The following is a 15,168-nucleotide window of genomic DNA, read 5'->3' on the forward strand; positions in this document are numbered from 1 at the left end:
CTGCTCTATCTTGGACTAAAAATTAGAAATGGAAAAAAAGATAGTTTATGAAATGTTAATTGCTTTTGTATGTATGTGTATGCATGTTAGGAAATACGAGAATTTGCTGTTTCAGATTTATTGCTACAGATCCACGAAGAACTATTAAGCGTTACTGATTTTTTAAAATAAATTCTATTTTATCATAGCTCGATTATAATAAACTACATTCTCCTGGAGTGATAGAGATGGAAACTTGAAAACAGGCAGAAACTACAAATAAATTTCTGCTTATTACTGTTAAGAGTTTTTTTAAACACATTTAATCTTTTCTTCGCACATTGCTTACTTTATAATTGCTAGAACTTTATAAAGGTAGGTATCATGGCTTCAACTTCTTGACTTCTCAAGGTTTCTAACCCAGGATCTTGTACTTAGTGGATTTTGCATTTTGTCTTAGAAGAAGATTACAATCTTGTTGCTTATGTTTTAGCCATAAAAATCTATAAAATATGTCATAAATCTATCAAGTATGTAATATATCACGTATAAATTATCAAGTATGGCAGTTGTTACTATAGATTAAGTCAATTTATTTTTCTATTTTGTTGGCCAAAGATAGTTGAAATATTAAGTATGAAGTGAAGTTAATGATTTGGGGCTTTCTGCTGACGTCTAAGAAAAATTAAATTCCTAATGAATTTTGTTTGAAATTGTTTATTTTCAAATTATAGCCAGTCGGATGATGATTCTGGGTCAGCTTCAGGCTCTGGATCTGGTTCGAGTTCTGGAAGCAGTAGTGATGGAAGCAGTAGCCAGTCAGGTAGCAGTGACTCTGACTCCGGATCTGAATCAGGCAGTCAGTCAGAGTCTGAGTCAGACACTTCCCGAGAAAACAAAGTTCAAGCAAAACCACCGAAAGTTGATGGAGCTGAGGTAATCAATAAAATACCCAATGAAAGGTAGATTGCTTGTATTACTTTGGGAAAATTTAGAGGATTGGTTTATACCATTCTTAATCTAGCTTTTAGACAAGACAGCGTTTTAAATTAAAATTTACTTTTAGTGATCCTCACATTCGTGGTGGTACACGTGTGGACTAATTGGCTTGGAATAGATGCATTTTCGAACTAGAAAACACAAAGTGTAAATCACATGCAGGCAAATAAAACGTTTTCTGCCTCTTACGCAGAAATTGAGTTTCATAAATATCCATTGTGTCATAGATACAAATTTAAGACATCCTGAGATCTACTTGTTAACCTTACTGTGTATGATCTCTACTTTCAAGATCTTCAAAGGAAATACTTTATTGCTACTAGCAGAATAATTTGATGGAACTCAGATTCCTCAAAGATAATGATAGAATAGGATAAGGGGCTATTCTGTTTGAAAAAAACTACTACAAGAGATACAAAAGTTGCCTATACCTCATGGTAGTGTACAGTGTTACTCAGAGTACCTGTCTGTGATGAGATAAGATGCTTGAGGGCCAGAATATAAATCGACACACGCTTCCTTCATAGAAAAAAATGTTACTACTGCCCCCCACCAAATCTGAACTAAAACAATGGGCCTAGTGACATCGTTGGTGTATATTCTGACTCAGCCTCTTCACCTCACACTGATAAAATAGGTAACCACTCTATGAGTTGCACTAATAAAGCGTATTATCACTTAGATGCTCTTAACATCAAGAAGATATTGATTAACATTGTCTGTGGAACTCAACACACCATTTTTTTTATACATAACTAAAACTCAGCATTTTAATTATATTGCGATGATAATCGTGTTACATATAGGTAAGGAAAATAGTCTTTATTACTTTGAGGCAGTAAAGATGGTGGTACAGTTTTTCAATAAATTAACCTTTTTTGCAATTTTCTTAATACTTCATCGTTCACTGGTTTATATTTCTATTATAGTTTTGGAAATCTAGTCCTAGTATTCTGGCCGTTCAGAGATCTGCAATGCTCAGGAAGCAGCAGCAGCAGCAGCAACAGCAACAACAGCAACATCAAGCCTCATCTAATAGCGGATCAGAAGAGGTGCATTTTCGTCATGAGCTTTTATTTTAAAAGTGGACATGCTGCTGAATCACTTAACTAGTATTTGGTGAAATTATTAAAAATAATAGGTGCTTTGAAAGAATAAGTAGGAAATACTTTAAGTGTATATATCAAGAATGTTGAAATGCACCTTTTGCATTATCCAATAATTCCAATTTTAGGGATTAATCCAAAATAAGCAGTGGGACATTTGTGTGCATTTGCTCATCACAGCAAAGTTAGAAATAAACTAAATGTGAACTCCGTGGGAAATAATTAAATTTGATATGCACCTACACACATATATCCATATACATGTATGAATGAAGGAATATTATACCATTAAATCATATTTGTACAAAATAATAACAGAATTCTCAACATAATATTTTTGAAAGAGTAACTTGTTTCAACAATGTAGTTTTTGTGTGTGTGCAAGCTTGCATACATGTATGTTTGCACAAAAACATTCAGGAAAAATTATAACAAAAAGTAATAGTAATGGTGAAGAAAAAAGTTCAAAATTTGGCATGCCGGCACCTAGGATTTCTTGTTTTGGCTATACTAGGCAACAATAATGGTCTCCAGAGAGGGTAGATTTTAAGGTTTTATACAAAATGCTGACATTTTGCTGTTTACTTAATTTCACTGGCTATATTAATTTGCAATAAAAATGTTACTAATTCCTTTCAGCTAGTTAATATAAATAAAACTACATTAAAAAAGGCTTCACAAGTGCTGTTATTCATAAAGTGAATGTTAAATAGTATAGCAAGTAAAATTTTGATATGGTTACATTCTAATCATTAGTGGATGATACTGACTTTATTTTTTTTCTGCAGGATTCTTCTAGCAGTGAAGATTCCGATGACTCATCAAGTGAGGTCAAAAGGAAAAAGCATAGAGAGTATGTCATTTTGTTCAACTGACTTCTTCATTTTAGAAAAATCTTAATGATTTCATATTTCTTTCTTTATGAAAATTGTTGCCAAAAGGAAAGTCTTCTAAATTCTTAGTTCTTGGCATTTTATAAAGTTAATTTACACCATTACACCATTTAAAGATAAATCTTATCTTTAACATTTATCTTTCTGTGACTACCCGAGGGTATTGTGCCATTTCTTTATCTCCTATAACTCCCCCTATATATTTTTAAACTTTAATGATCTCCTTAGTTGTAATGTCAGAAAATCTTAATAACTTGGGAATATAGGAGTATAGGGATGACAGGATGACTGATTTGGGATGATTCTTATAATTATGTTAATAGCTATCCTTACTATTCAGCTGCATGTGAAATTTACTTCATACTGTAGAACTCATTCTAGAAACTCACTGTATTTTCCTAAAGATCTTGACCCAGCAAGTATTAAGAATACTTCAAAATATCAATCCATGTTTATTTTAATGGTTTGGAAACATTCCATTTTCTTGACTTTTATTTTCCTATTTGCCTTTGATATTCTGCCTATTAGAGTGGTTACTTGCTTTTCCCAAAAGATTCAGGCATTTTTAATGTGAAGACTCATATCTTTTATTTGTCTGTTCTATCTTTTATTCTGAAAGGTCAATCATTTATCTTTGGATTTTTTTTTCCTTTCTCTTTCTACAAATCTCTCTGATCCTCCTATTAATAGATGTATATTGGATCATCCATTTTTTTTTTCCGTTATAAAAATATTAAATGGAGACTTCTTGGCATGCAAGCCCTGAAAAGATCTCAAAGTAAAAAATTTGCTTCTATTATGTTTTTATCATAAGCAGATATGATCATATACGCTTGTTTATGTAGCCTTCATCATAGTTAAAATTGGTGCAAAAGATACAGAGCAATGAAGCAGAAGCATAGCTGAAATAGGATATAGTGTATTTATAAGAAATCAGTATGTGCCTTTCATTTGAACTTCTTATGATAGCAAAATATTAACATCCATTATTTTTCTCTACATGTTGATTGGAATGAAGTAGACTTAATAGGCTAAAAATAATAAAAGTAAGGTACTCAGATTGAATGTTTGAGATGGTACTAATGTTGCTTTTGTTTTGTTTTTACATTTTTCTGTAAGCTTTTCTTAGTGAACGGGCACTATTTAAAAAATCAGTTTAAAAAGATGTTTTTCAAAGTCACAGCCTCTAGAGAATTCAAATGGCATGGATTAGTATCTCTTTTTTGAGAGGGCAAGTAGAATAATTTTACAAGATTTTCATCTATAGTGAAAATTAAAATATCATTTATTTGCTGTTCATTGACGTATAACTGATAAACAAAACTAGACTTGTGAGAAGTCTATGAAGAATATTATCCAGAGTGTGTTTATTCTGTAAATGCTTCATCATTTTTAGCATGAGTAAAAGCAACAGTATTTTTGATAATAACTGGAATATAGTTTAGTTGATTTGATCATCTTTGTATTAGGGATAAAATTTGCTGTATAAGTACAAATAAAAATACTTTATAAATTTTGTCTACAGTGAAGATTGGCAAATGTCTGGGTCAGGATCTCCGTCTCAGTCTGGTTCAGATTCAGAATCTGAAGAAGAGAGAGATAAAAGCAGTTGTGATGAAACAGAATCTGATTATGAGCCAAAAAACAAAGTCAAAAGCAGAAAACCTCAAAATAGGTATGGTCTCAGTTTGGTGGTGAAAATTGATTGTAGAAGGTGTTCATTCTTTGTGTATATAGTTTTTCAAATCTTCTTGTCCTTTCCTAGATCTAAGTCAAAAAATGGAAAGAAGATTCTTGGACAAAAAAAGAGACAGATTGATTCGTCTGAGGAGGAGGAGGATGAAGAAGATTATGATAATGATAAAAGAAGTTCTCGTCGCCAAGCAACTGTTAATGTTAGCTATAAGGAGGATGAAGAAATGAAAACAGATTCTGATGACCTATTGGAAGTCTGCGGAGAGGATGTTCCTCAACCTGAGGAAGAGGAATTTGAAACCATAGAAAGATTTATGGATTGTCGGATTGGGAGAAAAGGAGGTAGTTTTTTAAAAACCATTTATTGTTTGCTTATTTAAATAATATTTACAAGAGTAAAGGACCGGACGCGGTGGGTCACCCCTGTAATCCCAACACTTTGGGAGGCCGAGACGGGTGGATCAACTGAGGTCAGAAGTTCTAGACCAGCCTGGCCAACATGACAAAACCCCGTCTCTACTAAAAATACAAAAATTAGCTGGGTGAGGTCGTGCGCACCTGTAGACCCAGCTACTTGGGAAGCCGAGGCAAGGGAATTGCTTGAACCCACGAGGCTGAGGTTGCAGTGAGCTGAGATCGCGCCACTGCACTCCAGCCTGGGTGACAGAGCGAAACTCCATCTCAAAAAAAAAAAAAAAGAGTAAACTGTTAAAGATGTTTCAACAGTGTTGAAAGCTAAGAGGGTGGATTTGTTGTTGTTTTACTTATGTTTTATAAAAGCATGCTTTGCTTAGCCTGAGTATCTTTTTAATAACCACCTGACCACATTTTTTTTTTTTTTTTTTTTTTTTTTTTGAGACGGATTCTCACTCTGTCGCCCAGGCTGGAGTGCAGTGGCGCAATCTTGGCTCACTGCAACCTCCACCTCCCGGGTTCGTGCCATTCTCCTGCCTCAGCCTCCCGAGTAGCTGGTACTACAGGCGCCTGCCACCACGCCTGGCTAATTTTTTGTATTTTTAGTAGAGACGGCGTTTCACCGTGTTAGCCAGGATGGTCTCCATCTCTTGCCCTCATGATCCGCCACCTGCCTTGGCCTCCCAAAGTGCTGGGATTACAGGTGTGAGCCACCGCGCTGGGCCTCCACCTGACCACATTTCCTATATTGTGGATAATTATAGAATAATGCTGTGGGATCTCAGGTGGACCTCTGTCTTTTTATTTTTTCTAATTTGAAAAAGGAGGGGATTATATTAGATAATTCTGAAATTCTTAGTTTTATTTATGAGCAATAGAGTTTCCCATAAGTTTCTATACCCCCGATACTTTAAGAGTATTATGTTTTTGTGTTCGTATTTTTGAAATTTTGAGCTGAAATATAATCCTACAACAGAATTGATTACATGGAAGGATCTTATGCTTTTGTTTTCAGCTACTGGTGCTACTACAACCATCTATGCAGTTGAAGCAGATGGTGACCCAAATGCAGGCTTTGAAAAAAACAAAGAACCAGGAGAGATTCAGTATTTAATTAAATGGAAAGGATGGTCCCATATCCACAACACTTGGGAGACAGAAGAAACCCTCAAGCAGCAGAATGTTAGAGGAATGAAAAAATTGGATAATTATAAGAAAAAAGATCAGGAAACAAAAAGATGGTAAGTATGCTGTATGTCATACTTTTTTTTAATAGTTCAAAGATTACTAAGCCTTTATGTTAATAAAGAATACATAGTAACATCAAATGATAGCCTAAAATAACTATAGACTTTATAATACAGTTGGCTGTCTTTGTCCACAGTTTTTCTATCCTTGGTTTCAACCCACCATGGATTGAAAGTATTCGGAGGGAAAAAAAAAACAACAATCAGCAATACAAATTAAAAACAATACAATGTAACAACTATTTACACTGTAAATGTAAAATTAGGTATTTTAAGAACATCTAGAGGTGATTTAAAGTATAGGGGAGGATGTGTGTGGGTTATATTGCAAGTGCCATGCCATTTCATGTAAGGGACTTGAGCATCCTCAGATTCTGGTATCTGTAGAGGATCCTGAACCAATCCCCTGCAGGTACTGAGGGATGATTTTATTCCATCTCAAGGTAAAACTCCTAGGGGTGTACCTATCTAAACCTGTCCGTGGTAACAGTCACATAGAGTGTCTCATATATTATAAATTACAAATTTTTAGTTAAAAATTAATGATGCCTTATTCCTGTTAGTTTCTTTATTACTGAAACTTGGCCCACACGGTGGCAAAATGGAAGATTCTGTGCTACAAATAGTGTTGGGGTTGGGGGAGTGACAGGTTATTTATGGGAGATTTTTAAGTCTATTCCCGGATTAATAATTTTTCAGGTTGAAAAATGCTTCTCCAGAAGATGTGGAATATTATAATTGCCAGCAAGAACTTACAGATGATCTACATAAACAGTATCAAATAGTGGAACGTATAATTGGTTAGTGATAAATGATTCTGGTTAAAAAAACTTTATCTTTTTATGCTTGAAATAATCTGAAAAAAGTCATAAATTTGCCACTTACACATCAAACACAGTAGCTTGCTCTTACTAAAACAGTATTGTAAACTAGATAGCTAAATTTTACTCGTGTAGCCTTTACTAAGAATTGTGCATTTGATGATTAAATGTAAAAAAAAAAAAATAAGTAAATGCCTGATTATCTCACAGCTCATTCCAATCAAAAGTCAGCGGCTGGTTATCCTGATTATTACTGCAAATGGCAGGGCCTTCCATACTCAGAGTGCAGCTGGGAAGATGGAGCTCTCATTTCCAAAAAGTTTCAAGCGTGCATTGATGAGTATTTTAGCAGGAACCAATCAAAAACCACTCCTTTTAAAGATTGCAAAGTGAGTATTGTCTAACATTTTAAATTATTAAAAATATATTTATGCATTATAAATATTTACAAGCCTAAATACAGCAGTTGGATCCTGATTTCAGATAGACTAAGGGAGAATAGTTCTTGGTTAATTGGTCTTACAGGAAGTGAACTTGCTGCAATTGTTGTGTGTTTTTGTTTTTTAGTTTTAGTTTTATAATTTTTTATTTGAAACTTTCTCTTTTAAAAAAATTGTAAACGATGTTTTGGTCAGTATATCTTCTTAAATGTTGTACTGTCTTTTATCTTGTTGAGCATCGCTATGTCAGAAAGATAAGTTGGTTATGTCGATTGTTGGAAAGGGTTGGGAAACTAAATAGAAAAAAGCTCTTGGAAACTAGAGATATGCTCAATATTAAAGATAGTGGATATTTTCTTAGAAGGTAGAGAAAGAGGAGAGGGAGGGATATAGGAAAGTATCCAGAACTACCTTGCACAATACTTTCTGAATCCTTGTAACTTACCCAAAGTTACTAGTGATAGTGTTGAGATCTGTATAGTACTAGACTTTCTTTCCTTTTTAAAAGAATTACATTCTTCATAGGGATAACTTGGAATTCAGAAATTGAATGGTAAGCTAAGCCAGTTTTATGGTTTATTTGTAGCTTAAGGCTGGAGCAATGGTTGTGAACAATTTAACATAGGTTTTGCATGTGATATACATGAGACTCATATTTTGGCAGGAACTTAATTTTCTCTATAAATTTTTGTTTAAAAAAGAAGGCAAAATATTTCACTTTTCATTTTTGTTAGAATAGTAGAAAACAGTATTGACTGAATCCTCAGATACATTTTGAGTAATGGAATATCTGAGCTTGATGATGAGAGATGAAATTTAAGAATTTATGGTAAAGCTGAGGCTTTCATCTTTTAGTATAATTTCTTATATTTAATAATTCTACATAATTTTATTTCTGCTGAAGGTATTAAAACAAAGGCCAAGATTTGTAGCCCTGAAGAAGCAGCCATCCTATATTGGAGGACATGAGGGCTTAGAATTAAGAGATTATCAACTGAATGGTTTAAATTGGCTTGCTCATTCTTGGTGCAAGTAAGTGTATCTTGAATCATCTATTTAATTTGACAGAGTAAGAATTTTACCAATACAGAATTCAGAAAAGATTTCCGTTTACATAAAGGATAAGACTTTGGCAGTTGATATGCTACTCTTTGTATTTCCTAGTTTATATAAACAATATTTATTACATACTAGGAAGAAAATCCAGTGGAGTTTGAGTTTAACTTGATTGTTGCCTTTTTAAAATACGTTTTTATTCTGTTTAAAAATCAAAATGCATATCCATTCTCATCCCATGCTGTTCCTGGAATATTCTCTTTTTTCCTAGTTATTTTAATATCCATTTAGTCTTCTACATTTTTTTTCTGTCCTCTGTGGCCCCCAGTCTACTTTTTGACTCTCAGTTGCAATTTAGCTGTAGATTTTTTCTTTTAATCTATGTTCTTCCTATATGCTTTTTACTTATTTAATACTTAATATATCTGGACTCTACTAGTAGTAGATGAATTGCATTATTGTCTTTATAATTGATTAAACATAATACTATTAATCTTTAAGCCTCTTCTGGCCTAAAGTGGTCATCTACTTTTACTTTTCTTACAACATTAGTGATTGAGTACCCAAATACCTTTACATTTATTATTTGTGTTAATAAAAGTGATATATTCTGTATAATACCTATCAGATTAATTTTATTTAACTTCATATAAACATATACACATGATATAAAAAGGTTTCTTTGTATATTTGAATATTTTCTTCCATGCTAATTTTTTTTTAACTTTGTAGAGGAAATAGTTGCATACTCGCTGATGAAATGGGCCTTGGAAAAACAATACAGACGATCTCATTTCTGAATTATTTGTTTCATGAACATCAATTATATGGACCTTTTCTATTGGTAGTACCGCTCTCCACTCTTACTTCCTGGCAAAGGGAAATTCAGACATGGGCTTCTCAAATGAATGCTGTGGTTTATTTAGGTGACATTAACAGCAGAAACATGGTAAGTTGTTTCCCTGTAAACGTAGAAATAAAAATGTACTTGTCTTTGGGATCGAGCGTTTTTTTTTGTTGTTGTTGTTGTTGTTGTTGTTTTGAGATGGGGTTTCACTCTGTCTCCCAGGCTGGAGTGCAGTGGTATGATCTTGGCTCATTGCAACTGGGACCACAGGAGCACACCACCACACTCAGCTAATTTTTTATATTTTTTAGTGGAGACAGGGTTTTGCTGTGTTGCCCAGTCTGGTCTTGAACTCCTGAGCTCAAGTGATCTGCCTCCCTTGGCCTCCCAAAGTGCTGGAATTACAGGCATGAGCCACCGTTCTTGGCCTAATAAGGATGAAGGGTTTTGTTTTGTTTTGGTCTTTATAAAAATCTTTGTTTCTGGCATAGAACTTGCAACAAATAAGTTCTCAGTACATGTTTAATTGACTATAACAAAGTCAATTTTGGTTTAGTGTTACTTCATATATATATTTGACTGGTTTTGTGTGGTTTTTTTTTTTTTTTTTTTTTTTTTCTTTTTACTCTGTCATCCAGGCTGCAGTACAGTGGTACGATCTCGGCTCATTGCAACCTCTGCCTCCCAGGTTCAAGTGATACTCCTGCATCAGCCTTCCAAGTAGCTGGCATTACAAGTGCCTGCCACCACGCCCGGCTAATTTTTGTATTTTTAGTAGAGATGGGGTTTCGCTATGTTGCCCAGGCTGGTCTCAGACTCCTGACCTCAAGTGATCCACCCACCTTGGCCTCCCAAAGTGCTGGGGGGATTTACAGGCATGGGCCACCACACCCCCATATTTTACATTTTTAATGGAAAATTTCAAATATACATGAGAGAAGACAGAAGAATGTAATAAACCCTCATGTTCTCATCTTCAGTTTCACAAATTTACTGATAGTTTTGTTTTATCTATACCTCTTCACACTACTTTCCTAGTTACTGTGAAGCAAACCCCAGACATCATATTTCCTCCATAAACATTACATTATTAAATGAATTAATCACTAATGTTTTCTTAAATAAGACCTTTTCTTTTGTGAAAGATGTGCTTTAAAATTGTGTTTACTTCATTTTTTAACAAATGCTGTGGTATTTATGCTTTATTTATAAGATTTACATAGCATTTTGGACTATATAAAGAATAACTCAGGCCAGGCGCGCTGGCTCATGCCTGTAATCCCGGCACTTTGGGAGGCCAAGGTGGGTGGATCATCTGAGGTCGGGAATTCGAGACCAGCCTGACCAACATGGAGAAACCCCGTCTCTACTAAAAATACAAAATTAGCTGGGTGTGGTGGTGCATTCCTGTAATTCTAGCTACTTGGGAGGCTGAGGCAGTAGAATCGCTTGAACCCGGGAGGCAGAGATTGTGGTGAGCCAAGATCATGCCATTGCACTCCAGCCTGAGCAACAAGAGCAAAACTCTGTCTCAAAAAAACCACAAAAACTCTTTTATTACATAAACATATATTAATAGTCATTTACATATTTGAATGGATTTTTATTTTTAGATATGTAAGTAAAAGTATAATTTGCTTGATGTTTGTCTTAAAATTGTCCTTCAAATTTCTTGATAGATAAGAACTCATGAATGGACACATCATCAGACCAAACGGTTAAAATTTAATATACTGTTAACAACTTATGAAATTTTATTAAAGGATAAGGTATGTATTTATTTCTCATGTGTTTTTGTCTCTTGTATATCAGTTTTTTCTTTATCATATGCTGTGGCCAAGATGAGAGAATAGCCTAAATCATGAGTCAGCAAACTATAGCCTGTGGTCTTATTTTTTCAATGGTGCTTGAACTAAGAGTGGTTTTTACCTTTTTGAAAGGTTACATTTAAAGGGTCGTAGAAAGAATATGTAACAGAGACCATATACTTATCTGCAAAGTCTGAAATATTTACTATCTGGCTCTTTTTAGAAAAACCTTGCCAACTCGGTCTAATGAAACTGGTTTGTTATAGTGTGTATTGATTTGTAAGCTCTTTAAAGAAGAGGAAGATAACTAATAGGATTAAGCTACCACTGTGTGAAGCAATGAAGGCTTTATGGATACTGCCTTACTTAATTCCTCCATCTACTTTATATTCGCTTTCTCTACTTTATGGAAAAGCAAACGGGACTCAACAGTGTCTCAAAGAATGTAATGAACTTGCCTATGGTAACACAACTCTTAAGTAGTGGAATCAGGCTTGCTGTAACTTGGAGACCTAAGTTTAAGAGATTTCTACAGTTCATAAAAGTTGTACAAAGAATTGTACCTACACTTGGAATAAGACGCTGTTCTGAATTTGTGTCTTAGTTTTTTTTCATATTGACATTAATAGAGGCTTCTATTGGGCTTAGGCTAAAAATCTTCTGTAAAAATTTTCAATGACACTGCTGATTTTTCTCTGTTAATTATGTTTATAAGCTAATAAAAACTTTAGCTTGATATTACGTTCTAGTGGTTAAATTTGTCATAGAAGGAATATGTGCTGAGTTACTTGTGTATTGTAATCTTGAAATTACAATTTTTTATTTGAAAATTAGACAAAGCGTGTTTTTAATTTTTATTTCATTTTAATAATAGAGTTCAGATTTAATGGTAAGGCTAAATCTGAATTCCATTTTTCTCTCAAAATATTGTTTTTCTATTTTAAGGCATTCCTTGGAGGTCTAAATTGGGCATTTATAGGTGTTGATGAAGCACACCGATTAAAGAATGATGACTCCCTTCTCTATAAAACTTTAATAGATTTTAAATCCAATCATCGTCTCCTTATCACTGGAACTCCTCTACAGAATTCCCTCAAAGAGCTCTGGTCTTTGCTACATTTCATTATGCCAGAAAAGTAAGACAAATTTACAATTTTAATCATAGTTTTGTGTGGTTATGTTTAGTGGGAAGAAACCCAGGTAATAAGGTCAGTAAGAGTTTTTATTGCCCTAAAAGATTAGATCACAGATCACTAAGAATTTTTAAAAAAGGAAAATGAGGTCAGGTAGTTTGTAATACCATTTCAATTTTTCAATTTTGTTAGTAAACTTAAGCCATGTGTTATAAATCACAACAGTTGATTTTGCATATGTTCAAAATATACCTTGCTTGAAAAACTAACATAGTAACATTCTTTGTGTTTAATAGTAGGAGTAACAACAATGAGGTGCTGGCAATCCTTTTTTCTAAATGAGGAAAACTAGACTAGACTAGGCTAAATAAGTTCCCTAAGGTCACTACTTGTGCTTTTTCAGTAGGTCCAGAACTTTAAAAGTATTTTTTTTTGAGAAATATTTTAGTGATAATTACTCCCATACCTCAAAATACTTCATATTCACTTGATTCAAGAATCATAACTTATAAAACAACTAATTATATTTCATCATGCATCTTCTTGGGAGGGAAATTTTTAGAAGTAACTAAGTTTTTTTTTTTTTTTTTTTTTTTGAGATGGAGTCTCGCTCTGTCGCCCAGGCTGGAGTGCGGTGGTGCGATCTTGGCTCACTGCAAGCTTGCAAGCTCTGCCTCCTGGGTTCACGCCGTTCTCCTGCCTCAGTCTCCAGAGTAGCTGGGACTGAAGACGCCCGCCACCACACCTGGCTGATTTTTTTGTATTTTTAGTAGAGACGGGGTTTCACCATGTTAGCCAGGATGGTCTCGATCTCCTGACCTCGTGATCCACCCATCTCGGCCTCCCAGAGTGCTGGGATTACAGGCGTGAGCCATCGTGCCCGGCCAGTAACTAAGTTTTTAGCTAATTTTTTATTCTAAAAATCTGTAGTATTTTGTTTATAAATGACTCCCCTAAAAAAAAAAAAAAAAAAAAAAAAACAAAAAAAAAAAACTCATATGCAGTTTGACTTTTTCTAGTGATTGTTCCAATTTCTTAAATTTTAAAGGTTTTCTTCCTGGGAAGATTTTGAAGAAGAACATGGCAAAGGAAGAGAATATGGTTATGCAAGCCTTCACAAGGAGCTTGAGCCGTTTCTGTTACGCCGAGTTAAGAAAGATGTGGAAAAATCTCTTCCTGCCAAGGTTGAGCAGATTTTAAGAATGGAAATGAGTGCTTTACAGAAACAATATTACAAGTAAGCTGTACACAGAGCACATGTTCTGAACTTTTAATTCTGAATAACTTCCATGTCTATGTCCTGCTCTTGGTGCCCCCACCTTCTCTACAATAGTGTCGTAGAGCAGTTGCAATTCTTGAGTTTTAGAATAAGTTTATTCTGTGTCGTTAGGAGGCAAAAGGAGATTTAATGACATGTCCAAAATGATGAGTAACAAGACTAATTTATCTTCTAACACATTATTAATTGCTTTCCTGTATATCATACTGTTACATTATAAAAAGTTTAAGTGTTAGGATTTCCACGATATGAAGGTATTATTTGATTATGACAGTTAACAGATAGAGGCCAAAAAAAGAAACTTAGAACAAAATTTTAGGCCCTGCTGCTTTTTGAAGAGTATTAACAGATCATAGCTGGTATAAATTTTGTATGTCAAGATCTATACAGTAGGACTTTTCAAAGAGTCAGAAAGGAAAATCTGTTCTAATATCTATTTAAACATTTAATTGCATAAAAGGAAATACATTGCTACATGCATTTGGAGTTTCAGAAACATTTATATTTTATGGTAAATCTATAGGTGCCACACATTTGAAAGAATATACTTACTGCATAATTATTTTTGTTATGGAAAATTTCAGACATGTACAAAAATAGGATAATTTAATGAACTCTTATACCCGTGACTCAGCTTTACTTTTGTTTGTTTGTTTGTTTTTTTGAGATGGAGTCTCCCTCTGTACTCCAGGCTAGAGTACAGTGGCACGATCTTGGCTCACTGCAACCTCCGCCTTCCGGTTTCAAATGATTCTGGTGCCTCAGCCTCCCGAGCGGCTGGGTTTACAGGTGTGCCCCACAATGCCCTGCTAATTTTTTTATTTTTAGTAGAGACAGGGTTTTGTCATGTTGGCCAGGCTGGTCCTGAACTCCTGACCTCAAGCGATCCACCCGCCTCAGCCTTCCAAAGTGCTGGGATTATAGGTGTGAGCTTCTGTGCCCAGCCCCAGCTTCACTTTCCTCTCAAGCCAGTCTTTTTATGTATCTCTGATCATCCCCATTTCCCTCAGTAACTATCCTTTTGAAGCAGATCAGACATTTTTCCATAAATATTTTTCTATGTATTTCTAATAATTGACTTTTAAAAATACTAGTATCACCTGGGCATGGTGGCTCATGCCTATAATCCCAGCACTTTGGAGAGGCTGAGGGGGGCAGATCACTTGAGCCTCAAGAGTTTGAGACCAGCCAGGGCAACATGGCAAAACCCTGTCTCTACCCAAGATACAAAAAAATTAGCCAGGAGTGGTGGTGGGTGCATGTGGTCCCAGCTACTTGGGAGGCTGAGGTGGGAGGATCGCTTGAAGCCCATGAGGCAGAGGTTGCAGTGAACCGAGGTCATGCCACTGCACTCCAGCCTGGGTGACAGTGAGACCCCATCATAAATAACCCACTTTAAAATTTTCACAATTTAGGAAATTATTGCTCTCTCAACAGAATCAAGTAATTTC

The 15,168-nt window shown here is 34.8% G+C and overlaps 1 protein-coding gene across 3 annotated transcripts in view; it reads left to right on the forward strand.

The window, feature by feature from the left end:
- CHD1 (chromodomain helicase DNA binding protein 1) overlaps positions 1 to 15,168 on the forward strand; it is a 75,208-nt gene that overhangs the window by 24,089 nt on the left and 35,951 nt on the right. For all 3 annotated transcript variants that reach the window (XM_050794398.1, XM_050794399.1, XM_050794400.1), the window contains exons 3-15: positions 714 to 915; positions 1,908 to 2,030; positions 2,873 to 2,937; positions 4,503 to 4,652; positions 4,743 to 5,014; positions 6,102 to 6,327; positions 7,033 to 7,133; positions 7,365 to 7,543; positions 8,499 to 8,626; positions 9,383 to 9,599; positions 11,177 to 11,266; positions 12,251 to 12,441; positions 13,487 to 13,675. In XM_050794398.1, coding sequence (XP_050650355.1) covers positions 714 to 915; positions 1,908 to 2,030; positions 2,873 to 2,937; positions 4,503 to 4,652; positions 4,743 to 5,014; positions 6,102 to 6,327; positions 7,033 to 7,133; positions 7,365 to 7,543; positions 8,499 to 8,626; positions 9,383 to 9,599; positions 11,177 to 11,266; positions 12,251 to 12,441; positions 13,487 to 13,675 — 2,133 coding nt within the window. The remainder of the gene's footprint in view (positions 1 to 713; positions 916 to 1,907; positions 2,031 to 2,872; positions 2,938 to 4,502; positions 4,653 to 4,742; positions 5,015 to 6,101; positions 6,328 to 7,032; positions 7,134 to 7,364; positions 7,544 to 8,498; positions 8,627 to 9,382; positions 9,600 to 11,176; positions 11,267 to 12,250; positions 12,442 to 13,486; positions 13,676 to 15,168) is intronic.

The sequence above is a fragment of the Macaca thibetana genome, chromosome 6 (genome assembly GCF_024542745.1).
Source record: "Macaca thibetana thibetana isolate TM-01 chromosome 6, ASM2454274v1, whole genome shotgun sequence".
Taxonomy (NCBI): domain Eukaryota; kingdom Metazoa; phylum Chordata; class Mammalia; order Primates; family Cercopithecidae; genus Macaca; species Macaca thibetana.